The following is a 27,856-nucleotide window of genomic DNA, read 5'->3' as shown; positions in this document are numbered from 1 at the left end:
CTTGTAAATCTTAGCATTGAGTGTTACTTGCTCTATTTCCCATGCTTAAAATCGAATAGGTTAGCCTCCTGAGCCAACCACTCCGGAATCTGCGAGCTTACATGGGAAAAAAAGTTACCACGTACTCGAGCGCTCTTGGCGAGACAATCGGCACAGACATTGTTTGTTCTAGCAATAAATGAAATCGAAAAAACAGAGAAATTCTCTCTCAACCTAGTGAAGTTTTCCAACTCCGTAATAAACACTGGCCAGTCTTCCATCTCAGCAAGTATCTTAGGAATGCTTGAGCAATCTGTTTCGAACCTCACTTTATTATAACCGCTTAAAAGCATCATTTCCATCGCCCAAAGCAGACCTTCTAGCTCTGCGTGAAGAGGGGTAAGTTGTCGTGTGAGTCCCTTGGTGCCGTATACCGTTTGCGAAGCTCCCTGCAACTCAAAACCCAGCCCCGCTGTACCATCAGTATACTTCCAGGAAGCATCAAAGCGGCACACGGGAACACCTCCTTGTGTATGCGTCACTAAAGACTCCTCTGACTCATCCTTCTCTATCTCCTCTCGTCCCATTTCCTGAGCTACTTTCCAGTTTACTATCTCAGAGTATGCAATGTCTCTCGTGTCCGGCGGTAACGTATCCTTATTATTAAAGACCTTGTTATTCTTGGCCTTCCAGATGTACCATAACATCCATGGAAACGAGTCCAAAAGGGAGGATTTAATGCTTTGATCCTTTGCGCCCCAGAAGAGGAAATCTAGGTTTGAGTACAAAGAGGAACACGGGAAAGCCCCCGGAGAAGTCGGGATGTGCGATAGTGCCCATACCTGAAGGGCCGGTGGACATTCAAACAGAACGTAGTTTATTGACTCTTCATCAGCACCGCATCTCGGGCAAGTTCTATCTGTTCCACAATGACGATCAACTAACCAGCTGCAAGCAGCAATACAACCAGAGATCGCCTGCCATATGAAATGTTTGATCTTCCTCGGCGCTTTAAGCTTCCACACCCGACCCTTTAACCTTGTTAGACTTGGCTCCACTACCTCCTGACTCCGTGATGACTCTTCTGTAGCAACTAAGTACCCCGATTTCATAGTATATTGGTCTGATCTCGTGTGTACCCAGACATAGTCATCCAACATGAATGTCCTATTTGGCTTTAAACCTAAAATCAGAGTGATATCTTGGGGGTCCACTAATTCATGCAGCCTGTCTTGTTTCCACTCTTTCGTCTCGAAATCAATAAGGTGATTTACGTAAAGATTTGGATCTTTGGATCTGCCATTATCCTTCGTCGGCCTAGCTGGTATAGTGGGGATCCAGTTATCTTCCCAGACCCTTGTGCTAAAACCTGAGCGGATATTTTTCCGGATACCTTTTTGGAGCAGAGATTTCGTCGCCATGATGCTACGCCACCCAAAGGATGGGGAGTTTGCCTTCATTACCTCCATCAGGTTCGAGTATCGAAAATAGTGACTTTTGAGGACTTTACAAAGAAGTGAGTTCAGAAAACGTTGCAGGCGCCACAATTGTTTTGCTAGTAATACCAGATTGAATTCTTTGACGTCTCTGAATCTTAAACAGCCTTTATCCACATGAACGCATATTTTGTTCCAAGCAATCCAGTGCAGGCCTCTATTGTTAGTCTTGGTAAATTATTACGTTACATTCAATATTATTTACCAAAGTTTTATAGTTATACAAAAATTATAAGACATCTCTTCGAATGAAATGTCTATGTGTTGTCAAATTTGCGTCTTCGTCTGTGCAGGTTAGTTTTGACAAACGTACGTCTCTCTGTGTTGACCACTTTGGATGCATTGCAACAGTTGAGAACAAAAGGCTATAGCAGTATTATACGGTAGCTTTTAGCGTCCATCACTCCAACGTACTACCTAGTAGTACCTATAAATTTTCTCACTTTGTAGGGTGTTTTTTTCTTTTTGAGAGATTGGGATATAATGGAAGACTATAAACCATAAATTAAGGAAAAATTATTACCATCTATTTGAAAAGTATTACCACTTGAATTTCTTATATTGTAGATGACCAAAAAAAAGGCTCAATTATTGTGAATACAAATAAATACGTAGAAAAAGATTGGAGTCACACCCACATATATGAAGGATTGATAGTTTTTGTGGTAGAGAAACAGAATCATTGCATGTCGTCTGTAAAAATATCCCATCAAACTAGATGATCCTATCGCATCATAGTCTATGAATGATCCACAATAGTTCACATTTGACATCACTGTTTCCAGAACTTTAGTACCAGTTTTATATTATTAAATCCAGCTTTGTGTCCCAACCAACTTGGTTAATGTTTGCAATATTCATTCAGCCTTTTTATGAAAATCAATCCGGTCAGTTGAACCCAACGAACGTTCAAAAAGGCCTAGGAGTGTTAGCCCGATGGCCCAATGGGCTGCAGCGTACAGATTATACATTTTCTATCATATATGTTAGTAATTTATTCAATCTTAGTTATATGTATATATGTTAATAGTACTAGGATGTAGTCTAAACATTATGAAACTGATAAATTGTATTCATGTTAGATGAACTTCCAAATTGTGAAACTAGAACGAATTGGCTGAACAAAAGAGATTTGGAAAATAGCATATGAGAATGTAGTTTTATAAACTTGTCTTTCTTTAAAGCTTTAACACATAGTACCTATATATGTTGTGCTTCTTTTTTTTTGGTAGACATTTCCAATTTAAGTTTATTATATTTGAAGAAATTACATGAATAAATGTTGAGGTAATGATTACTTTGGACTGTACTAGTTATGTTCGTGTCCAAATTGATACGGAGAAAGAAGATCAAACTGATTTTGCATGTTGACATGCTACAACTTCTCCACATACAAATAAATTTTATAAAAAGCAATATTGGATATGGTTATGATATCCTATTGAAAATATTTTGGACACCTCTTATTCACTTTTGAGAATATGCACCAATTTAAAAAAGAGGCAACAAATATGCTCATCATCCCCTAAAATAAAATCAATATGAAAATATACAATATACTAGAGATTTGAATTAATTTATAAGAAAGACACAGACACTAGTAGTTTCCGTTTTATAGATGAGATAAACGTGATATAAAAAAGTAGATCACAACTACGACCTCGTCGTCGCACACTCTGTCTATTTCTCTGGTTCTACGTTTTCAAAAAATAATATATTTGGTAAAATTTTTGTTTTATAATTGTTATGTTTTAGATTTTCAATACATATGCTTTAGAATAATATCAATTTTATCTCTATTGTTTTAATGTATTGATCAATTAAAAATTAGAAAATATATTAAAGAAAGATAAAATAAAAAATTTAGTTGTTTTTTTAAATCTGCTTGAAAAAGCTTTAAACAACAACTAATTTAAAACAGTGGGAGTATAAATTTATTGAGAAAAATTTCTTAATATGGTAATTTTTGCAAAATTTAAATATTTAAAATAAATACAATTGTTATAATCAATATTTTTTATAAACATTTACAAAGAAACAATAATTATCATGTTTTAATATGAACACCAAAACTTTTGGATATAAATGAAATCTTTTTATGGTCGGAATCATAATTCACTACATATAATATATATATATATATATATATATTGATAATTTTATATATGAACATCAAAACATGTATTATATAGGATTTTCAAAAAGGTTAGAACTTAGAAGTCATGTACGCGTAACTCTGAAAATAAACAGAAGCAGATGAAATCACAATCCTTAACAGTGATTAAAAGCCAAACACATGAGAACTATTCCATAAACTAAGTCCACTTAACAGTGATTAACCATAACTCTCATTTCCAAAGAATAAAGATTGTTCAACTTGCAGAGAGATAGAGAGAGAGATGAACATTTTATATTGATTATTGACAAAATAAGACCAAAATACGAATGACATGTGCCGTCTACAATATGTGAGTCCCATAATGTGACAATCTCAAAATGTAAAGAGCAACCTAAATTAAAGAAAGCCCAGCAAAAAAAAACAAAGAATGCTCAACTAAAAAATCTCCTTTCATATACATGGCCTCTTAAATTTACTTGTGATCCAATTCAACTAACTCTTTTGAAACCCTTCCTTTGCATTGTCTTTAGATCCTCAATGTTGTGAAACTTGAAAAACAAAAATCTTAAAGAAGAGATAAATCTTGGGACACGATTTCTCCAGAAGCTTCCAAAGCTTCAACAGCTTCCATACTATAAGACCGGCAACTAAAATAGAACACAGCACTCATCATTGTATCAATAAGCACCACAAAGGAATACATCACCACAAGAAGTGGACCTTCCCATAACCTCGAAGACCCATCTCCATAACTCAAACTCTTCACTCTATGCTCAAACAACCCTTCCACAAACGTCAATCCTATTGTCGATCCTAGAAATATCAACAAACCAACCTGAGTCTGTCCTTTAATCAGATCACTCGCTCTCAGCAACGCTTCTGGCCCGGAAACATCTTCAAGAATCGAGATCACGATCGTAGTGTTGCAGATAATGATAACATTAGCAAACACTACTGAGAACACCAAACCAACTAAGATAGCTCCGTAAGCACTGAAATCAGGAGAGAATCCAAGAACATAAAACGAGCTACACACCGCGACAAGAAACACACAGAAGGAAGTGAGACAAACAACAATCACAGTACAAATCCACAAGTAAGTGATCACAAGACGTTTCCATAGTCTCTGCATTATCACCACAAACTTGGACATGACAACTTTTTTCCTAGAGTAAGTGCAATCCACAGAGTAAACCACAGCAGCTCTAGACAATAACGACAGAGTGATGAACAATGGGAAACACATTGCGGATGAAACAGCAGTCTCAGAGAATTTCTGACAAGAGTTTCTCACAAAAGGCAACAAAGGAAGACCACTTGATTTCGAAACTAAGAGAAGCCTCACAGTGAGTGAATTAACAACGGATTGATCAACTAAAAGGTTAGGTAACAGAATAGCTGAAACAGGGCAGATCAAAAGAAGTGCGATTAACATGAAAGCACCGAGATTATACCGGAGGATTCGTACGGTTTCTCTCAAGATCTCAAGCGCATTCATCGAGTGAAACTGATGATCAGAGGATGATGATGATGTCGATGAATCAATCTCAAATTTCCGAAAGTTTGATCCTTGATTCGTCATCGTCCCAGATAAATCCATTTCCATTAATCGTTCTGTTTTCAAAACGAAAAGGGTCCAGCTTCAGCTACATACCACCATCAAAATCGTTGCAAAGGTGAGATTTTTTTCTTAAAGTTTGGATTTTTGTTTTGTTATGAGCCAAACCCAAATCATGGGATTACCTTTTTTGGTGTATTTTGTTTCGTTTAACGCAGCGTTTAAAGCATGAGAGCGTCACCGATAGCAATTGGGGAATTTTAGAGAGAGCGTGAAGAAGAAACAGAAATCACGCAGAAGGGGCGCTCTTGAGGAAGAGAGAGAGAGATGAATGAACCCAACCGGGTCGACTAGGGAAAGAGTACACACTCTCAAAAGCGTGAGATTCGGGGTTTAGTATCAGGGTCCGGATCCGAGGTTCCGGGTTTGGGTTTGAGTACCGGATCTTTAACAGAAACAACAAGACGCGTGGATGAGATGAGTGATTTTGCCATTTGGCACCTATTGGACAAAGAGAAAAAAAAAGAAAGTTATCTAATAGTATCTCGCTAAATAAGTACTAATTAATACAAATGATAATCTCCTTTTTTTTTTTTTTTTTTTTTTTTTTTTTGAAGAATCTCTACAGATTACCAAATATTTTTTCCCTAATTTGCTAAAGCTAATAATAGATTATTTTTTATAAAATCATTTTTTCTTCTTTTTTTTGGGCTATTGAGCAAATTTCTAAAGATTTTATCTTTTGTAAAGGTGTCCTTTATTTTTTTTAATATGCCAATTTCCCAAGATTTTATTTTCCAATAAAGAAGTTGAGAAATTGGACATTTATAATCTCTCTTTCGGTGAATTTTTTCTCTTTTTTTTTGTGAGTTTCCTTTCAAGTGACGCAATCACAAAATTTGGAAAAGAAGATTAAAGTCGGTGGCTCCGTTGACCAAACAAATCCCAAATTTCCATATTAACAAATTACAAATGGAGTAACAACGTTCTCTTTCTCCTAGGCTCATCATGCAACTAGAATTTTAAAATGAAGCTCTCAACCAAATTGTATTCTTGAATCTTGTATAGTAACCACAAATTGACATTTTTGAATCACAAATTGACATTTTTGAATCAGAAGAAACAGTTTTTTTTCCTAACAAAATAAGTTTTAGTAAATCCCTAGAAGATCATGTTTCAAATATTGCTCAGTACCTTAAAATAAAAATCTTAAGAATTCACAAAAGTCTCTGGTGCTTTCTCCTTAGAGCTCTTTAGCAGGCACTGTAATATCTCTTTTAAGATCCTCACAAATCGTTATCTGAGAGAATCTTGACTTTTTCTTGATCGAATGCACATCAGCCTTAAATCAACGAACGCTCCAAGGATTCTCTCAACCCTTCCAAAACTAGAGTGATAATATCATATGGGCTTCTCATCTTGATTTGTGGATGTTTCTAGAAGGAACCTGATCACTGTCTTCTCCACCAGATGCATCGTAGCCATCACTTGTAGACCTTGACAATGGCATCATCATCATGGCTTGTTCTTGTTCTTGCCCTCTATGTTGACCCATCAGACCAATAGCTGAAGAGAATCCATTGAGCTGCGCTGCATCCTCTGCTTCAGATGAAACTCTAAATGGGTGAATGTCGTGAGAGTCTAAGCTGCTTTCTGGTGAAGATGTCACCATAACATTACCAGACCCTGACATTGCTCGGCTTGTCTGAAACGCGCTTCTTGCTTCTAGCTGAAGAGGAGCTAGCCCTGAACTAGTTGATGTCTCCATCATAGCTGCTTTTGTCTGAACATTCATCAGCGGTTCTAGAGGTAGTTCTGCTGGTAACCGTATGCGCTTTGATTGCCTTCGCTGCTTCCCGTTACTATTAACAGCTTCAAATTTTGCCGGGAACATTCTACGGCCGCTGCTTCCAAAGCTGCTGCTTGCTTCTAAGCCAACAAATGGATTCTCCCGTCTAGCCACAGGCTGAATTATTTTGGATTTCTTTCTTGCTTCTGCTGCTGCTTTTGAAACTTCTTCTGCATTAAGACGAGCTAGAGTCCATGGACTGATCTTCACAGGTTGTGTCTTCTTCTTGACACGTTCCTCAACCACAGACTTCTTCCCATATGAACTCACAGATGCATTCTCTGGAGGGACTACATCAAACTGCTCACAGAAACACACACACACATTAGAGAAACTCATAGTCAACAAGGTAGAACAAAACTGGTGGATAATGCCATAATGGTACCTGATCCTCAAGAAACAAACGAGGTGGTGTGCACCATGCTCCACGATGAAATGTATTGAAGGAGCTTGCACTGCTTAGTCCAGTAAATGAGCTGATCATTGACATTTGAGGACTCTGTTGACCTCCTCCAGCTTCTAGTTCTTGCTCTTGCTCTCGAAGTGCAACTATGTAGTCATATGTACTGATTCCCTATTAGAGAAATTTCGCTTTGGTTAAATCGCATAATGAAAGGAATAAAGTTTTGGCATGTCTTTGAGCATTGAAAACAAACCTTCTTAATGAGAAGAATGTGGAAGAAGAAAAGCTGAGCAAGTGGTAACGTTGCCAGCATTGCTAGTAGAGTGCAAACTGCCTGCAAGAGAAAAGAAACCTTCACATCTTGGATTCAGAAGACAATAGGGGAAGACCAAAATGTATAAGAAGATAACTTACAACGACTATTACAAATGGAATCAGCGAGAAGCTGCTTCCTAACTTCAAGGCAATGTCTGCATTCAACTGGTTTCTTCGGAGTACACATAATACCAGCACAAAAATTCCAGTTGACCATTGCATAATGAGCTGCAATTTACACGGGAAAAGGTGAAGTTTCTACTGGTTAATAACACACCAAACTTGATGAGAACTAACTCTTTGTTTCATCAACCAAGGGAACAATTACTCACAAGCTTACCAAAAAAATAGCTGATACCATAAGGCTAAAGAATTTTCGGTAATTTCGCTTCCCAATGCAATTGTTTAGCCACTACAAAAGTCCATAAGCAAACGAAGATAAGGGTTTAACACAAATTGAAGGGATTTTAATAGGCAAATCCTTATAATACCCTGCAGTGATGATCAAAACGGTCCACACATTTGTCACAAACCCTGCAATGCTTGCTGTATTTGAAGACCTACAAAAGGAATACAATAATAAGTCCAGAGAAACATGTGAAGGTATCTTAATATTGAAACGTGAAACAAGGAATATGTAAAGCTAATCACAAGATAAAATAAGACAAGCCTGTGTCTATATGTATTCCTCGCACCTCAACTTCACAAAGACTGCAATAAAACATCCCATCCTCGCTCATCTGCTCAGGAGATTCATCTCCACCACCGCAACAATTACAGAGCAATGCACAAGGAGAGCAAAGCAAACGCAGGACAGAAGATTTTTTGGATGACTCCAATTTCTTGTTAGTTTCATTTTCTGGATCCTGTAAACAAGTGCCATCACGAGTTTTAGCACCACCTGTAGCTGATCCACATCCATCTTTTGTATCCTTTGATAGAGGAAATTTCCCATTTTCAGGAATTTTAAGGTACTTCTTCGACCGGAAAACTCCACGGTCTGCAGGATCTGAAGCCGCACACCATATATACATTCCAACCACACATGTAATCTGAAAAAGAAGATGTCACAGTCTATAAAACAATACTAAACCATTCAAAAAGGAAAAAGTAAATCACAATGTTCAAAGACTTAAGATGTACACAATCTCTAAAAGTGAGGTCTCAATAGCAGCTTCAAGTGAAAGCAAAATGGATCAAAATAAAATAAGAAAATGGCAAAACAACCAATGTGAGATCAAAATTTCAACCGTATCCCCTAAAATTGGCTTGGAATCAAGAAGTATCTAGAGCTAAACATGCCCATTTTCATGAATCAGTGAAGCTTCTAATCTCTTAATGGGGACCAGATCAAGATCCAACTAAAACCACCAGGTAAATCCGATTTCCCTAATTAGCTATACGTAACAAATTACACAAGACTCAGAAAAGATGAACATTCGCCAAAAAGAGAATGACAAGAGAGTAAAGACAACACATAAACAGCCAACACAAGTACACAATTTTGATCTTGAAAACCTTCAAAGGTATATTGAAATCAGACAAATTCAGCTTACCAGGGGAGTGTAGATGCCCATCGCAATGTACTGATGCATCTTCTTCCCAACAAAGGGAGCAAAGAAGACATAGAAAGCAAACCCTAAAGCCAAAAACACAGCAACAGCCACCACCTAACCAACCCAGAAGAAAAAAAATCCAAACTTTAACCTTCCAAAAACCAAAACCCTCCAAATGAAATCAATCTCAAGTTAGAAGAGTAAAGGAACAAAAGAAACAAACCTGAAGAGGGTGGTAAGGAAGTTGCCATCCATGTTTCCTCATTTTTGCTCCTCTAAGAAGAATGCTGCAAAATCCAGATGTAGATCGAAAAGAGACTCAAGTAGTCAAACAAACAGAAATAAAGTTTCCTCCTTTTCCCTCATCATCTCCTTCAAAATTCCAAAATTTTTTGTTTCTTTCTTTCACGGACTCTTACTACTGTTATCTTAAAGGTCCTTAGACCAAAGGAAAGAAGAGTAAAGAACAAGACATTTGACCACTAACTTAAATATCAAGTAGAAAACAAAAAGAAAAGTAAAGACTCTTTTTTTTTAAGTTTGTGGTTTCTCCTCTGATTCTCTCTCTGTATCTTCTGTTCAAAGCTTTGGTGCAGAGAGATCTACTATACTACTAAAGAAGATAACCCACCACCACCACCACCACCATGGAAGAGAGAGAAGAGAAAAAAAAGAGTTATAATTAAGAGATGAAAAAAGCAGTTACCTTTTTTCTAAGGCCAAATCATGTGTCACAGTCCAGTTGCTGGCATATCCAGTAACACTTGTTTTTTTTTCTCCTCCTCTCTATTGTGTTAAATTGCAATCACTCTCTCTCTCTCTCACTCTTTCTTCTTCAGTATTTTTTTTCTTACTTTTTACCTTTTTTACCCACTGGTTTTGTTATCTTTATGTTTTTCACCCCCAACACTTTTTCATAATTCATGTCCCACATGACATGTTTTCAATTTGTAGTGATGAAAATTTTGAGATTAGGTAAGCCTAAACATGTCTCTATTTAACCTAATTACAATGTGTCCTTTGTGTAATAAAGTTATCATCTCAGGTCACACAATAAATGTTTGTACCAAAGTACTATTTGGTCTTGAATGTTTTTAAGTCTTCCAAACTGGTAACTACTCTGTTACACTTTACAGTTCAATATGTTAACAAGAATCAAGCCGAATTTGGTTTAAAGGAGACTTTTGAACTCCAAAGAAGTAACATTATAGGTAGATTATAATAACAATTAAGAAAGGAATATTAATTGAAGTAGCTCTCCATTACATTAGTGATTAGTCCATTTGATTTTCAATATTCGAGGCTCGAGAGTGACAGAACATAGCAACAAGAAAACGACGGTCGGGGAAAATAAATGTATTCAATTTCTTTCCTCTATGAGGGTTAATAGGATTGTTATTTTTTTTTTAATGGCTTTTTGATTAGAGTTCAAAGCTGTAGTAGCTGGTGGTCATGTCTCTTGTGTCAGAAAGGTGGACTTTTTGTAAGAAAATAAACTTTTTTGTGTGTGTGTAATTTTTTGTTGGTTTTAGTTTTACCTTTTTCTTGCTACTTATCATAAAAACTAAAAAGGGTCATTTGGATCGAAAGCCAATGTCTTACATTACATGTCTTTTGTGTGTATATTTTAAAAAATTAATATGTACGTCGACTTTTGCATGCAGATGCGAAAAATTATGGGTGTTTTTTTAGGGAAGTGTGGGTTTGTTTTTAATGTATTTGTTGATTTGATTGAGAAATTCGTATAAGCATAAAACATTGTATCGATTCTTCTGACACACTCATCCATGAAAGTAACGGCCGAAGACAATGCAATGTTATGAAAAAAAAAATTGTTCTTTTGCAAATAAAGCTATAGATGTTACATTTCGATTGCGTTGTGTTATTTTGGTACTTTTCATTCCAAACTTAGCAAAAACAAAACTCATTCTCTCGTATATATTTTCACAACCTTACAAACCTTAATCAATCTTTTGGTCAAGCCAACAAAACTTATGCTCTCGCATAAATTTTCACAGCAAACACCTTAATTAAGATTATATTTTTTTCTCGAATCTTAAAAATATCAAAATGGGTGGAGGAAAAATAATAGATTAAAATAAAATTTAATGTATGAGCTGAAATTCTATTTGAATACTTTTTATGTTATACTTAAAAATAATTTTTAAAACTAAAAAAAAGATAATAAAAAAAGGGACAAAAGGTGTGTGTGTGGGTGAAGGAGTAAATGTGAAGCATTAAATTCTAAGGAACTCTTTATGTATGTCGTTTTCTATCTCCATATTCTATTTTTTCTTGGTATAAGGAATTGCACAATTTAAATTAGTTAATCGATAAAAGAGGTAACCCGATGAGGTAGAAGAGAAGCATTCTTGTAAAAATCCTAAAAACGTAATTGAGTATATTAGGTGTTTCGAGTACTAATGTTATGAATAATTTAGTACTAAAAAAAAAAAAAAAAAAAAAAAAAAAAAAAAAATAGTACTAATATACTCGGATTTAATAAGGATGCTACGCCCGGTGAATACGGACGCTTGCTTTATCGAGATATCATCATCGGGTCGGAACCAACCTTAAACGATTCAAATGAATACAATATTACATTTCCAAAGAAACCATACTTTTATGTTTTGTTTTCTTAAAGCATCAAAAAATCTAGGTTTATAAAGGATTTTTAGAAGTCGAGTACTACTCAGAAACTTATCTAAGCTATCTGTGTAATACTTCAGACTTTTTAGTTGTGATATATTCTAAACAAACATTTGTGTTTTGGTACGTTGTATTGTACCCAGGGCCGGCTCAAGTTTTTCTTGGACCTTGTACAATTTTTTTTATTTTTTTAATAATTTGAAGGTATTATCTGTAGATTTAAGAAATTTGGAGTGTTTTTTTGTCAAAATCTCAAACATTAATAATGTGAAATGGTGCAAAAGCACCTCTTGCACCACCCCAGCGCTGGACCTGATTGTACCACGCATAAGACACGGTTGAGAACTACACCATATTCTCTAAAAAGCTCTTAAATTATAAGTAAAGAGTTTTACTCATGTGTATATTATGTTTGATAAAAATCCATAAAACTTACATAGCTAATAATTAATGTTTGGTTATAATCACTCAAAAAAAAAAACTGTGAAATGATCCTCAATTTTCTTTTCGCTAACATGAATTTCATCATACAAAGGAATGTTTGTCATTAATTCTCAAAAAAAAACAAATGGAAAACAAAAGTATAACATAAATAGGAAAAACCATTGCAAATGACTTATGAAGAAGAATCTTGTTTCCTCCCAATCACAAGTATAGATACAAAAATTAGAATAGTTGACAAGAAACATGTCGTTGGAATTAATGCAGAATTTGTTTAGAAAGGAAGTCAAAACCGTGGTGGCAACAAAGTCAAAAAAAAAAAAGATAGGACAATATATTAACAGCTTTTTTTAGGCAGGAGAATTTAAAATATTAAATTTCGATAATGAAATTGTAAATTGTTTTCAAAATTATTGAAAGATACATACGGATCCAAGCAAGGAATACAACAAAATGGTAGATGGGGACATACAGAGAGGGACTTGTTCTCATTTGCTTGGTTCTTTTCTTTTAGGCACGTGCCACGGCCTCTCTAACCCATACCCGTGACACACACTATACTCCTCTCCTTCTCCTAATCTCTATTTTTAGTTTTTGTAGGTTTCATCCTACTCTCTCATTTATACGTTTGAACCCCATATAAATATTCATTCATATAAAGCATATCCCCCACAAAGTTAATGTATATAGTAAAGTTTATGGACACAGAACTTATTATTCTTAAAATTTTTATGATATTGTGAGGCTGTCAATTGTGGGGGTAATGAAAGCAATAATAAGATGTGGGGGCAATTACTACTTGATTGGTAATGAAGAAAGGAATTTGATATTACATCTTTGTATGTTCCTTTTTTTTTTCTTTATTCTTCACACTGACTAATTTAATGTGGTGTAAAATCAAATGATAATTTACTGGAAAGTGCTTTTAGTTCAATAGTAGTCTTAAGTTAAAATATCTATAGAATGTAAATATTTGTTGATTGTTGATTGTTGATGTAAAAGTTTATGTATAGGCAGGCCCATCTCATCTAACATAAGCAAGTAATATAGGGCCCTTGAATTCATAAATTAGGTTGTTGGGGATTTTCTATGTTTATTGAAATGTATTGCGGATTTTAACAAAATATTCGTTGCTTTCTTCTTTTCAAGCCAAACTAATTTACGTTTTTTTTTTTTTGAAAAATAGTGAAATAACGATTGTTATTTTTGAGTCTATTTATATAATATGAGAGTTTTGCTCATTTCTTTTGGTGTCCATATTATCAAATTAAACACATTCAATAACCAAAAAAAGAAAATCATGTCATTAAATTTATATTTTTCTTTTCAATTGATAACTATATTATGCTATGACTCACATATTGATGACCATTACTAATGTTTTAGTTTTTCTTATGATCATTACATTAATACACTAATCTGACCCTTACTTAGATAGTTTATGATAAAAGGGTAATAAAAACAGGCTTTCAACTGGGAACAGGATGCACCATTGGAACCTCAATGTTGATCAGAGCTGCCATCTATGCAACAACCCCATGGAAACAAGAGATCACCTATTCTTTCATTGTTCTTTTTCACAGAAGGTGTGGGAGAAACTCACTAAAGGTTTGCTATCGCATAAGTACACTGCAGATTGACGACACATCGTAGCACTGATCGGCGGCACCGATTTCGACAAGACATCAAGGTTTATTATTGGCTACACTTTCCAGACCACCCTATATTTTATTTGGAGAGAAAGGAATGATAGAAGACACGGTAACCAACCCTCGCCTGAGGAGAAACTGTTTAAGCTAATAGACAAAAACGTACGAAACAGGCTGAGTACTATCGGAAGCGAAGAAGACACCACTATTCATATTTGGTTTGCGACGAGGTCATGTTAAGCTCATAGCACAATCCTTTTACCAATATATCAAGAAAACAGTATTGAGAAGCAGCTTTACTCTTGCATATTAAAATGTTTATTTTTCTTTTGAATATAATTTAACATTAATTTTTTTTTTTAAAAAGGGGTTAAAATCAAACGTTTTGAAAGACGAAGATAGTTGTTCGGAAATAAACAATTTGCACACAATAATCAAGTTATGACTTATGAGCATCAAGCTAATGGTATAAAATAAATAGATCATTGTAGCTTTTATGATATTTTCAAAATTGCTTATGTTTTACTTATATTTTGCTTATTTTTACTTAATCTTGTTTTGACAATTTTTTTTTTCTTTTAAACCTTTTTAATTTTTGTAATAGTTGTCAAAGACAATTTGATGTTTTTGAAAATGTATGATATAGTTGTCAAAAACATTTCTAGTTTTCAAATTGTCAGGAGATATATCTTCTTCTATATGCAACTTTACTCTGTTAGCAAGACTTTATTTCTTCAATAATGGTTTTGAAGAGAGATTCTTGAAAACTGTAGTCAAATGTTCGAGTTACAGATGGGGGTATAATAAGGTGTTGACTGGTTCTTCCGCTACTTCCCGCAAACGCTGCGTTTGCGGGTGGTAGCGGTTGCTAGCAATTGGAACCAATCACATAAACCGCTCCCAATCGCTCATAATCGCTTCCAACCGCTCCAAACCACTGAATTTCAAAAGCTGCTTCCTACAAGCGTTTGCGGTTGTGGGCGATTGCGGTTGGATTTTTTTTTTTTTTTTGTAAAAAAACTTAAAAGAAATCAATGATAATGAAATTTTTTTTGTTATATTTTCTATCTAACCATTTTACTCATTAATGATGGAGAAAATGTTGTACGACTGCAAAGATTATAAAATAAACAATTAGAAGAAAATAATATTCCAATTAACAATAATCCGGAAAACTTGATGTAAATTTATTGGCACATCGCACATAAGTTCAAAAAAGTCTAAATAAATATAATATTTCATCAGAAATTTAAGAAAATAAGATTATTTATGAAAAATATTAAACAAATCACCAGTGATCCTTCTCAACTATCAGTTACCCATTCCTACCGATGCAATTACTGACCCACGATCTAAGAGAAAAGAGAAAAGATCTACGATCTAAGCATATGTTTTGTCATTTATCAAATTACTTGATTAAATTTTTGGTGAAAATCCAAATGCATAAAGGAATAAGTATTTCACTATGATTTTTTTTTTGAATAATTATTATTTTAATAAATTTTAATTATAAATCAAGTTTAATAAAAATTTTGGTGTTTTTAAACATTTATATATTAGATATCACATTTATTATGTTCCAACCGCTATTGCACCCGCTAGTCAACCAGTCGTAAACCTCCCGCAAACGCACCAATTTTAAACCGCTAAACCAGTTATTCAAAACGCTTAATAATACTTGAAACCGCAATCGCCCGCTTCCGCAATCTTCCGCAACCCCAACCGCAGCGTTTGAACCAGTCAGACCCTAAGTTTAGTGAGACTGTATCAAAAGAAATAATGTAAATCCCAACTTTTATCAAAATCTTGTTGCACCACTACGAAATCTTTTTTTAACTTCCACAAACTTTGAGAAAATGTCTCTCGATAAAAGTTAGGTAGATTCTCAAGAATAGCACCAAAATAAGTTTTTTTCCACTTAGCACAACATCTCTAAAATTCCAAAAATAACATCAATTAATCTTTCAAAATTAAATCCTAAATTCAAAATACTAAACCCTACCCCTCAAAACTATACCCTAAATGTGAAATTGAAAACCCAAACATAAAAAAAAAAATAATTCTAAAAATTAATTTAAATATTTTAATGTGTTAAAATAGTGCTATTTTTGGAAATTTATAGAATGTGCGCTATAGTTGTCCATAAAACTTTGTTTTAATGCTATTTTAGGGTATTTCTCTAAAAGTGATATATACTTATATGTTTAATACCATTACAAAACGCAGTATCATATTTGTTACCATTTTGAGTTCATATATTTTTCAGATATTATTTTCACAGAAACAAAACAGTTTGAGAAATTTCAAAAAAGAGATTCCATTACCTAATTAATATATATATATATATATTAGAATTTGTACCGCGCACTCGCGGGATTTTAATTTAAAATATTTCTTATCAATAGAAATTGTTGAACTCAAATATAATCATTTCAACTTTTGTGTATAAATATATAACTTACTTTACTCAGTGATATACAACATATATATTTTTTAAGATAATATTTCTTTGTTATATCTATTTGTGATTTTACGTGGGATTTTAGTTAAAATTTTTATCAATAAGAATTATTGAATATGAATATAATTTGAAGATTAAAAGATAAATCTATATAAATGTCGTACTTATTTTACTAATCTATATATAACATATATTGTCTAGTGTCGCAATAATATTGTCGATAATCTTCTGACCTTTTATATTTAAAAGAGTTCATTCCATATTCATATCCCATGAAAATATAATTTTAAAAATTCTAACGTCAATGTCGATCGTAGACCTAATTATAGAGACCATTTAAACATATTAATATCCTACATTAAATGCGAATATACAAAGTTTCATGAACAGTTTTACTGCTATGTCGCTACAATGAGGTTGTCCAAATGCACCATCTGCCATAATAAAATTTCAGACGAAGTCAACAATTCTTAAATGATGAAACATTTAAACCCCACAATGAATATCTATTCATTAATCCAAGCTACATATTTTTCTAAAATCTCATATGTTATTTACATATGTTAATTTTGTGATGCAACCCCAGCTTCGTCTTTAAAAAAAAAAACATAGTGTACTTTAAATATGTTGTTTTTGCCAATGTTTTAGGTTAAAAGCATTAGATATATATATATATGTTATATTTGTTATATATGTTTTATATCATGTTATAAAATTGTAGCTCCAGTTGATAATATACCTTATGAGATATGCTACACAAATCACATGTCACTTTTTGTAACAGTTTGCATATCATTTTTTCTATATTTTCTGACCACTGATTTTGTTTTTTTAGATAAAGTATTTTTTTTCAAAATTCTTTTTCATAGTTTTCCCAAAAAAAAATGTGCCCCTTACAATGTATTTGGTTTAGATCAAAAATTTTAAGTTAAATTAAGTTAAGTAATTAATGTTTTCTTTCTTATAAGTAAAATTTAATAATACATCTTTATGGTATATGTTTCTTAGAAATTAATGTTTCACTTCAATTTTATTTTCATGTTTAGATTTTTATAAATTCAATTACATAACTTGTTTTTTAACTCCACCTTGCATGAAAATCTTACTTACATTCTAAAACTCATTAATCCATTCTAAGTTTTGAATACAATCATTTTTTGGTTATAATTTTAATAATAACATTATTACTAAAACAAATTTATAGTATTATTTTATTATTTACTAAAAGATTAATTATTGTTTATACTATTTTAAAATTTAATTAATTTTAGTTAATTCATTTTTTATTTATTTTTTACTATTATAAATTATAATTAATAAATATGCAATAAATGGATATTAAAAATAATATTTTTTTTATGTAAAAAAAATTGATTAAGTGGATGCTGATGTGAAAGAAGGAGAAGTGAGTAAAGTTAACTTTATATATATAGATATATTTTTGTTAAATTGTTTATTTCAACAAACCTTTTAAAAAAACTAAAACGTTATTTCAACAAACGTGAATGACAAATCGTCAATTTGTAATAATTCTTATGTATTGAATTGTTTAATTTCTGTAAGATTTAGCTGACTGCTAAACGGTTGAAAATATCGGTTGAAGGCATAATCCACTATTGGCAATTGTGCAATACGAGCTACGCATTGTTAAGGTTTAAGATCGAAATGCCATTACAACCTTAATCCTTACCACAAGCAAAACTTGGTTTTCAAACATTTAACTTCATTTGAACAATAATATTGAAATTTCAGATCAAGCACGAGTTCACTCTTTGGGATTTGTCACTAACACAAGTTGATGAAACTTCCTCCATTAGTATTCGAACAGTTAGTGACAACTTACTTAAAAGAGAGAGATCACAAGTATATTGACATACCCACAATCAAAAATGACATAGGCCCCTTAAGGATCTAAAAATATGACATTGCACATAGGGAGTATAACAGTCGGTTTGGAACTGTCAACAACAGTAACTTCTCCACAACCAAAACCAATAGTAAGATAGAGATGTAAGTGCCGTACATGAAAACACATGGGCTTAAATAACTAAGAAGACAAAAAAAAAAAAAGTACCAAATTTTGTTCTTAAAAAACATTCGACTCTGTCAAGACAAAATGATTACTTCATTATTACTTGGGACCAACTTCCTTGAGAGCACACATCTGCTCCTCTCCCATTGCAGACATTACAGAAACAACAATATCCTTGCCCTCCTCAAATCCATTCTTGAGCTGAGTGAGCAAAGCTTCATCTGTTGGCAGCTTCAGATCATCCTTAGTGCTACCATTATCAGTAAGTAGACTAACCTGTAATGTAATCAAAGAACAAAACCCATTCATTTTAAGCATATGAACAAAGGCAAAACACACAAAGCTGGACTAAAAAAGAACGAGTGTCACATACAAAGCCATCTTCAGAGATATCAATCAACTGGTAATCAACACGGTTCACATGTGGAACCTGCCAAAAAGAAACAGAATTAGAGTAAAAAATTACAAACTTAAAACACATAAATTCAATGGGAAGGGATCATCACAGGACGCACATCACAATTGTGGGAAGAAGGAACGATATCTTCGAGCTTCTTAGAAGTGAAGATATCAATGGCAACAAAGTGACATTTGGCGTGACCGTGCTTCCCAGTCTTTGAAGTTGATACCTCAACCACCTATATATATTATTATAAAACCCAACGCAAAAGCACCAATTCAATTAACCAATTCCAAAATAATCATAACTTCAAAAACAGTTCTAAGCACTAAGCACTAAACCTATAACAATTGAATCAAGCAAATTCAAAACCCTATTTAAGCCATAATTACCCAAAACAAAAAAAAAACAGAGATCTCTCTCAGAACTAAACACACCAGAACACAATTCCAAATCACTAAACCTCAAACATCACAACGATCAGGGTGACCTAATACAATCCAGGAAGATATTAAAATATTAATCAAAACGAAAGAGAAAGCAAAAAAAACCTTGCAGGGACGTCCCTTGATGACGATGTGACCACCTTTACGGATGTTACCGGCTTGTTGAGGATAAGTCTTAGAAGCTCCGGCGTCGCTTGATTCGAAGTGGTGCTCGTCGTCCGACATGATGGTTCTATTGGAAGAGATACACAAATTTTGATTTGAGAGCGAGCAAGTGTGTGTTGCAGAGTTAAGCGAGTGGAGAGTTCAATTTTTATAGATCTAGGGTTGCGTATTCAAAAATTATTACTCTTCTTCAGCCGTTGGATTTGTATCCTTTTACAATTTATTCAAGGGTTCAGATTTACTTGACATATCGCGTGAGGTTGACGCGAGCCATACACGTGCGGCTTTTTTTTGTTTCTTTTTTTTCTTAATTAAATAAATAAAAGTCAGATCGTAAATATTACGCGGTCCTGTAAAGATTCTATCAATTTTAATTAATTAAATCTTAAATAGTTTAGTTAACTAAAAAGTCTAAATCAAGTTGGGTTATGCTTATACATAAAACACAGAGACTTGAGAGATGATGATACAATCATTACATGTTGAAACGAGTCAATTCTGTGGAGCAAGTAACTACTAAAGAACAACTTAGCCGACCTAAACAACGTGCTACTAAAGAACAAACAAACAAAAATATAGATACAACTAGTAGAGAGACCTGAGGATTTCAAGAAGCTAACAAATCTTCTCAAAGCCTGTGTATGAACACTTGAGGTGCTTCTTCCCTGCAAAACACACGAGGAGGTATATATTGAAACAAGTGTTTTACTATGTACTGTCACTGTGTGAGTGTGATGATGAAACTAAACGAGGAAGAGTGGGACTTACTTCTCGTTAGCTGTTTGGTAAGTGTGGCTTGATGCAACAGCCAAGAGCTTTCCAGTGTGGTTGTATGCTAACGATGCGATGCTGTTTGAGTACCTTGGCAACTTTTGTCAACAAAACACAAATGATTTTACAGAGGGAAAATAATTAAAGAGCAAGAAGGAATATATAGAGAGAACAAGTCATGTTTTTAGTGTTCGTTTGAAACCTCAAAGAGTCTTCTTCTGCTTTTAGCATTCCATGAGATCACATAGCCTTCATTGTCCCCAGTCACAAAAGTACCTGACCCACTGTGGGCAACAAGAAAAGAGTCAACGATATGATCAAATCATATGTACCCTTCTTATATGGTGAGTGAGGGAAACTTACCATGGGCTAAATTCGACAGCGTTTACGCTTACACCATCAATTCTTCCATTTCTACACTTGGGGTGACATCGGAAACTGTATCTGCCATGAATTTATGGTACACTTAATTAGAGAAAAGACTGAATCCAAACCAGTGGATGACCAAAATGATCATTTTGTATGTTTCAACTTTCATATTGTGGTCAGTCATCACTTACTTAGTCTCACTTGGGCACGATGTATCAGGGAAATCTACAGCTACTTGTCCATCTACTGACCCAACTGCATATCCTGTTCAATGGCAACAATAAACATCTTAGGAATCAAACCAAACATGAGCCCTGGTCTTTATAAAATAAATGTAAACTGTGGCCACATAACCCCAAAATCACAGATTCTTGAAACTATGTATATTTACCTCTGGAATAAGGTACAGAGGTGACACATCTGATTGGCACCTCCACTTGGGATGCACACGATCGAAAAGCTTGATCTAAGTTACGCAAATCGTAAATATGAATTGAAGCATCCATGCAAACAACAAGGTTGTTTCCAGATACAGTGATGCATCTCACTGCTGCACTAGCATCAGTCGTAAATACAAGACTTTCTCTTTGTCTTGTATCCCAGAATTTGATCTTCTCATCCAAGCCAGTAGATATAACTTCACCTGAGACGCATCACGCCGATTAAAGTCAAATGACTTATGAATCAATTTGCCAAACAACATTGTATAACACAATGTCTATAACGTTTATCAAAGTCTCTGGTTCAAAACTCAAAACCTGAAAAAAAAATTCCTCTGAAAACTAAGAAATGTGTATCTATTTCATAAAAATGACCAAAGATCCTATTATAACTAAGTAGTGGCGCAAACCTCTACTTGTAATCTATAGCATTTCGTAATACAACAGAGAAAATTATCCAATATCTTTTATTCAACCTATAAAAGAAGTGATTTGGCTGCAGGTATGTCTATAAATGCTTTAGGACATTCATTTGTCCATCAATATCCGGCAAAAGACAGATGCCAAATCACACAAATGACAAGAGATCCTATTTTAACTTACTAGTGGCACCAACATACATGTAATCTAATATCATTTCGTAATACAACAGAGAAATTTATCCAATATCATATATTCAGCCTATAAGGGAGAGGTGTATAAATGCTTTAGGACATTCATTTGTCAATCAGCATCTGAGAATCTACTGATCAAACTGACAACAATTAAGCACTTCACACCAATTGAATTCTGGTAAAAGACAGATACAATGCAACATAAATGAAACAATCATTACTACTTACTTAAAGTGTAACAAACTGACCTTTATCACAAGAGTATACAATGGATGTTGCAATGTCATCATGTCTTCCAATTGTATCAACTGTTCCGGCGTTTAAATCGTACCTGACAAAAACAATTTTTTTAAAGCACTCAATCTCCATTTCAAATATGTAGATTCATCCTTCATACAAATGAGCCTAGGTGGGTGTTTACCATTATAACACACATGAGTTCCTTATAACAAGAATAGTAGTGTTTACCATTAAATGAGCCTAGGTGGGTTCTAAATTCTATACAAATATAAAAAAATCAGATCTTTTCATGAAAAAGGTAACAAATTTGCTCACTTTCATACAAAAACAAAAGCATCCCAATTTGAAAATGTTGGTTAAGAAAAAAATTGCAAACCTTCGGATAAATCCATCAGAGCCAGAGGAAAACGAAGTTGAATCATCCTCGAAACAGCAATCAAGAAGAGCAGCTTGAGAGTACAACTCTAGACTAAGCGAAGAGCTCTCCACATTATACAATCTCAGATACTACACAAAATCAACAACATTTTCGTCAGTGTCTCTCGATTAAGAGATCCGAGAAAGAGAAAGAGAAGGAAACTTACGGAATCCCAAGAAGCAACAAGGAGATTGTTTGATTCTGGTGAGAATCTGAGCCTCGAAACCGCATCCTCTATAGGGTTTTCAAATTGAAGTCGATCTCCTCGGCTCATGTTTCAAAACCCAGAAATACCCAAACCCCACTTCCTCAAGAACCTCTGAAGCGGAACGAATCTTAAAATCTAAACGCCACTCTAGAAGAAATAAGACTCACCCCCTGAATTTCAAAATCCCAAAGTTCAAATTTTGGAGGCGATTGATGAACAGAACACCTGAGCAATTTTAAAAATTCGGGTTCCACTCACAAACGGGTTCCAATCAAATCTATATTATAGACTATAGAGCAACATGTTGCTCTATATATAGAGTAACTTTATTCTCACGACTATTTTCTTATGTTTATTCATGCTCTATTTTAGAATTATTTTATTTTACAAAAAAAAATAGAAATATATATTAGAGATATTTTATAGATCAACTTGTAAAACCTAAATAAATTAATATTTTACTCATAAAAGAATTATTTTATAAAACCCAATAGCAAGAAATCCAGGCTATTGTGAACCGAACATATACAACACATTTTACACATATGTTGATGTCCAGATTGGTAACAATTAAGATTTTAATTCGATAAAAAGGATGTTGAAATCCTCTTTATAATTCGGGATACAAAGTGTGTTAGACGAGTGAAAACAACAAGCTAACTAGCTCGTCGATTTCAAATTTTAGACGGAAACGCAGTCAATTACTTGTCGTTTTACTAAACCTTTCTCCTCCTTTTTCGCTGATCCCTCCCCTAACATTGTACACCTTTATTTATAGAATACTTTGTCGGTTCGTATCTTCGGAAAGACCGATATACCTTTGTTCAGGCTTTAATATTCTTTGGACCTTTATGGATCGTTAACGGGCCGGACCTTGTATTGTTGAGTATAGATCCACACACAACAACATACAACGGAAAGTTAAACGAAATGAAAACAAGACTACAAAGCTTAGATGACGTTATTGTATAATCAAAATAAGGGTAAAGAGAGTCTAGTCTAATAACTGTCATTCAGCTTGTCAATGCATAGCCTAGAACCTTCCCGATTAATGATATGCACATCTCCAAAAAATTCAGAACCTAAAAGGCCATCATGCCTAAACTGAGAGTAAACTAAATACGCCAAAAAGTTATTCTTGACAGAACTTAGTATAGTGTTTAAAGAGGGATAGGAGGTTCATGATTAACCTCTCTTTCATGATCTGACAAGCTTGATATTTTTTTTTTCATAAGGAGTTCCTTTTTTGGATTAATATCCAATCTTCTTTTTGAGCATTCTCCTACTTCGAATTTAGAGTGGTGCTTGGGATTATAATCACCAGCTGAATTTGAGCCTGTAGACTCTTCTTTTCTGGAGAGCTCAAAATGAGGAAAGGCTAAGACATATTAAGGACCTGATTTCTTCTTAGTTTAAGGTACATGATTCTCCTGCATCACCTCTTTGAGAACATGAACTTGAGCGACAAGGCTTGATGGTTGAGAATTAGGAGCAGGGACCGTCTCTTCGAACTCTTTATTTCTTTTTTGATGAGCCTGATTACGGTGATTGTTGAAAAGATTAGGATTGACAGGTTCAAAGGGACACCTGGAAGTAGGATGCATAATTTTGCAGCAGTTAGTGCAATTTTTTTCCATCTTCTCGTACTGAAAACCAATCATAGCTTTATCACCCGATTGAAACCTCGCCCTTCTAAAAAACCCTGAAACGATCAGTTATAGAAACCTTACTTTTCACTCTTTTAAATGAAATAAGCCATAGGCTTTCGGATTTTTGGTTCGGATCGGATCAAATTTTTTGGATTTCGGATTTTTTGGATTGGGATGTATAGAATCCATTTAGAAACCGACTGTTTTTCGGATCGGATCGGTTCGGATTCGTTCAGATTCGGATCGGTTTTCAATTTTTTTTTAAAAATCCGAATTGAAACCGAACCTTATATATATGACTCAGAAAATATAATCACAACGCTGCGATAGCTCAGAAGCCTTTAGCGAGTGATCCATAACCTTAGGGTTCGTGGTTCGACTCCCCCTTCCCGCGATTAAACTTCAAATTTTTATAACCAATGGGCTCCGGCCCAAAAATAATATGAATCTTTAAACCCAAATGTACTGAAATTAATTGTGGATTCGGTTTAACAGATAACCGATCGGATTTCGGTTCAGATCGGTTTTTATAGAGAAACCAAATTCGATCCAAATCGGTTTTTCGGATTGGTTCGGTTCGGTTTGTTCGGTTTTGGATTATTTGCCCAGGGCTAAATGAAACTTAGTTTGTAACTGAATCTTCATAGTCCAGTTCCACAAGGTCGCCTAAGGATCTAGCTATCCTGCGAATAGATTTTGCAGAGATATAAGTAAGGGAACACCCCGGATTTGGACCCAAAGATCTATGGATGTTAAGAAATCCAATCTTGGTAAGTCATCCCATCTTTGCAGTGCAACAAACCATCTATTGAAGCACCATGGTTGAAAGCGTAGGACTGAGACCAAATCTCTTTCGGATTGAAATCGAAACTGTATAATACAGTCGTCCAAAACTCTGCCATGAATGGATGAAGATAGACCCCAAGCTGTAGGAAGATTTTCGGCTACTTCAAACAAGTTCTGATACACTGGATTGAGAGTTCTCGCAATCAAACTTAACTTGTTGCTGGCTAGGACTTCTTCATAGTCTAAGTTTGGAATTAAAAGCTCTGGGTCGTCTCTCCCTAATGCAAAATATTGAAGTTCATCCCACAGATCATTTTCCATTTTGGCTAGACGATGAGTTTTAAAAATCCGGAAATGGTTCTTTATATATGGAGGTAAAAGAGGGTTAAGAGAAGAGGAGTAAAGTGGAATAAAAACCATAAAATACTGAGAGCGTTATCCAAATTGCAGGTTCAAGGAGTAAAAAATAAACTGCAGTAGAAACAAAAAGGTTGGATAAAGCGAGATAAGATGGTAAGAAGATAATGGAAAGGTGGGAAAGGAGAAAGTCAACTTCCTAAGTAAAATATTTGTATAAAGGACAAGGAACTATTAATCAAACCTCTTCCTTTTAGATAAACGAAAGATTTAAGGTATATTTAAACAAAGGTCTAACCCGAACCCAGAGACCAACTTAGAACTGATTCCTCCCTTCTAAATCAAAAAGAGGTTTAAGCCAAGCTAGAGCACCCATTGATACATAGGACTGGAAAAGATTATATAAGTACACTACGGGCAATATAGTAAGCTCCTTTATTTGAAGAAGATTGAGTGATCTCCATTTTCCAGTCCTTTATAAAACTAAGACTTCTTCTAAATTCTGAAACATGATATTTGAATGAAGGCCATTCTTGAGGATTGTTAACTGCATTTACCATTTCAAAAGCTTCAGAAAAGAAGATCACTTGATTAATTCTGTGAGAAGCCATGCTATCTATAGCCCACAAAATACTCTGAAACTTAGCATCCAACAAGCATGAAATGTTAGAGAATGACCGCCGACTATGCATCCTAACTGTGCCTGTCCAATCTCTTAAAACCCAAAAAAAACCACCTATTCTAGAATGTTTACACCAGGCCATCCCGATATTGCATATCAGCCATAACCTAGACGGATTAATCCAATCCAACTGAACCTTTCCTCTGTCAAAAACTTTAGAACTAACATAACGAGTTTCTATACCTTGAGCGTGAAACGAAGATGTTTCTTCCTCTCTGATTTTGATAACCAATGCCATTAAATCCTTTGATTTACCTTAAAAAAAAGAAATCATTCCCGTGTTTCCAAAGATACCAAAGTATCCAAGGGAAACTCCTCCTGATATAAAGGGGAAGGTTTTGATTCTTCTCTGTAGTCATTAAGTAGGAGAGATTAGCGAATTCAGAGGTATTATGAAACCCCTTTCAGGGACTGAAAAATCCGATAGAGCCCAGACTTGTCTAGCAATAGAACAAGAGAGTAAAACATGATTATAGACTCTTTTTCTAGTACACAAAACTGGCATCTCACGTCTTTACTCAACCCTCTACTTTCTCATCTATCTGCAACAGCAATTGCCCCACTTAATGCTCTCGAAACAAAATTTTTAATTTTTGGAGAAGTTTGTAAAGACCACACCTGAGTCTTTAAAACATTGAGAGAGGGTCGCGCTTCAAATTCAAAAAGCAGATCATGCTTTTTCAATATACATGCTAGGTCATAGCCGAACTTGACTGAGTAATCTCCAGTTTTAGTATATATCCAGCTCCACAAATCAGATCTTGAAATCACTGGCTTATTTGCTAAGATAATACTCACATCTCTTGGATAAAATAACTCTAATAATTCTCTTTTCCAATTTTTGATAGAGAAGTCAATTAGAAATGATACCTTTAAGTCCAAATTGATGAAGATATTTTTCATTAGAGGAATTCTTCTTCTTTCATCGAAAATCCATGGATCTGCCCAAACATAATTATTTTGACCATTACCAATCATCCTTTTTAATCCTTTCATTAGAAGTTCTCGGCCATGCAGAACACTTCTTCAGATATAGGAATGTTGATAGCCCATTACTGCTGTTAAATTCTCATTGTTAACAAAATATCTACTTTTCATAACTTTAGCAAATAGGCAGTCAGGATATTGAATTATCCTCCATGTTTGTTTGGCTAATAATGCTTGATTAAAAGCTTGCAAATCCTTGAAACCTATTCCTCCTTGCTCTTTTGTTAAACAAAGCTTCTCCCAGCTTATCCAGTGTATCTTTCTCTTGTGTTCCAAAGAATTCCACCAAAAACTAGTCATTCCAGAGGTAATTTTTTCACAGGTTGCCATAGGCACCTTGAAACAAGTCATTGCATAAATAGGTAGAGCCATTGCTATTGCCTTCAAAATAATTTCTTTGCCCCCAAGAGATAAGGTACGTTCTGTAACATTCGTGAACCGGAATTCCGGTTTGGGATGTGCATCGATCGATGCTAGTGTAGTGTCGATCGATGCAAGGTCGGTTTTGTGCGGTTCGACTTAAGTTAAACGCGTGTGTTAGCTGTGTTTTGGGGAATGGGAGACCCTTAAGTCGAGTTGTTTGTCGTCATTAGTGTTTTTTAGCCGCTTTCGAGGAAAAAGAAAGAGAGAAAAAAAGTTCTAGAGTTCTTAAGTGTTTTGGTGAGATTCTTGGATTTTGGTGGTTGTTTTTGGGAGATCTGAAGCCCGGATCATTGTAGGAGTTTCCTAGGAGGGTAGATCTTCTTGTTTGAGGTTCAGAATCTTCTTGGCAAAGGTGAGTTTATGACCATGACTTATATAAGCTTGAGTTTTCTCT

The 27,856-nt window shown here is 34.4% G+C and overlaps 4 protein-coding genes across 8 annotated transcripts; all 4 read right to left on the bottom strand.

The window, feature by feature from the left end:
- Positions 1-3,871: 3,871 nt before the first annotated feature.
- On the bottom strand, positions 3,872-5,519 carry LOC104704761 (uncharacterized). Of its 2 annotated transcripts, XM_087459111.1 has the most exons (3): positions 5,338-5,519; positions 5,049-5,240; positions 3,872-4,586 (listed from the first exon to the last, which is right to left on the bottom strand). In XM_087459111.1, the coding sequence occupies exons 2-3, from the start codon at positions 5,198-5,200 to the stop codon at positions 4,160-4,162; spliced, it is 579 nt and encodes a 192-aa protein (XP_087315237.1). In that variant the 5' UTR covers positions 5,201-5,240; positions 5,338-5,519; the 3' UTR covers positions 3,872-4,159. The 2 variants fall into 2 exon arrangements, with proteins under 2 accessions (XP_087315237.1, XP_087315236.1); XM_087459110.1 differs by lacking the exon at positions 5,338-5,519 and having other exon boundaries at positions 3,872-5,200.
- Positions 5,520-6,236: 717 nt separating this feature from the next.
- On the bottom strand, positions 6,237-10,081 carry LOC104701571 (putative protein S-acyltransferase 22). 4 transcript variants are annotated; one of them, XM_019227721.2, is made up of 10 exons: positions 9,982-10,081; positions 9,499-9,562; positions 9,276-9,389; positions 8,415-8,771; positions 8,211-8,279; positions 8,060-8,131; positions 7,819-7,947; positions 7,658-7,738; positions 7,387-7,575; positions 6,237-7,301 (listed from the first exon to the last, which is right to left on the bottom strand). In XM_019227721.2, exons 2-10 carry the CDS (start codon positions 9,538-9,540, stop codon positions 6,567-6,569), a joined length of 1,788 nt encoding a protein of 595 aa, XP_019083266.2. In that variant the 5' UTR covers positions 9,541-9,562; positions 9,982-10,081; the 3' UTR covers positions 6,237-6,566. The 4 variants fall into 4 exon arrangements, with proteins under 4 accessions (XP_019083266.2, XP_087315235.1, XP_019083265.2 ...); XM_087459109.1 differs by having other exon boundaries at positions 8,052-8,131; positions 9,982-10,041; XM_019227720.2 differs by lacking the exon at positions 9,982-10,081 and having other exon boundaries at positions 9,499-9,979.
- An 8,302-nt stretch (positions 10,082-18,383) lies between these two features.
- LOC104701570 (eukaryotic translation initiation factor 5A-3) lies at positions 18,384-19,886 on the bottom strand. The gene is made up of 4 exons (XM_010417286.3): positions 19,459-19,886; positions 19,023-19,145; positions 18,881-18,937; positions 18,384-18,783 (listed from the first exon to the last, which is right to left on the bottom strand). The coding sequence occupies exons 1-4, from the start codon at positions 19,576-19,578 to the stop codon at positions 18,607-18,609; spliced, it is 477 nt and encodes a 158-aa protein (XP_010415588.1). The 5' UTR covers positions 19,579-19,886; the 3' UTR covers positions 18,384-18,606.
- A 44-nt stretch (positions 19,887-19,930) lies between these two features.
- LOC104701569 (mitotic checkpoint protein BUB3.3) lies at positions 19,931-22,954 on the bottom strand. The gene is made up of 9 exons (XM_010417284.3): positions 22,537-22,954; positions 22,329-22,459; positions 21,961-22,043; positions 21,050-21,301; positions 20,850-20,922; positions 20,653-20,733; positions 20,492-20,573; positions 20,287-20,387; positions 19,931-20,183 (listed from the first exon to the last, which is right to left on the bottom strand). Exons 1-9 carry the CDS (start codon positions 22,642-22,644, stop codon positions 20,147-20,149), a joined length of 948 nt encoding a protein of 315 aa, XP_010415586.1. The 5' UTR covers positions 22,645-22,954; the 3' UTR covers positions 19,931-20,146.
- Positions 22,955-27,856: the final 4,902 nt, after the last annotated feature.

Source organism: Camelina sativa, chromosome 7, assembly GCF_030686135.1.
Source record: "Camelina sativa cultivar CO46 ecotype springtype chromosome 7, ASM3068613v1".
In the NCBI taxonomy this organism is placed as follows: Eukaryota; Viridiplantae; Streptophyta; class Magnoliopsida; order Brassicales; family Brassicaceae; genus Camelina; species Camelina sativa.
Note: the sequence above shows the minus strand (reverse complement) of the source record. Positions and strands in the feature narration are given on the sequence as shown.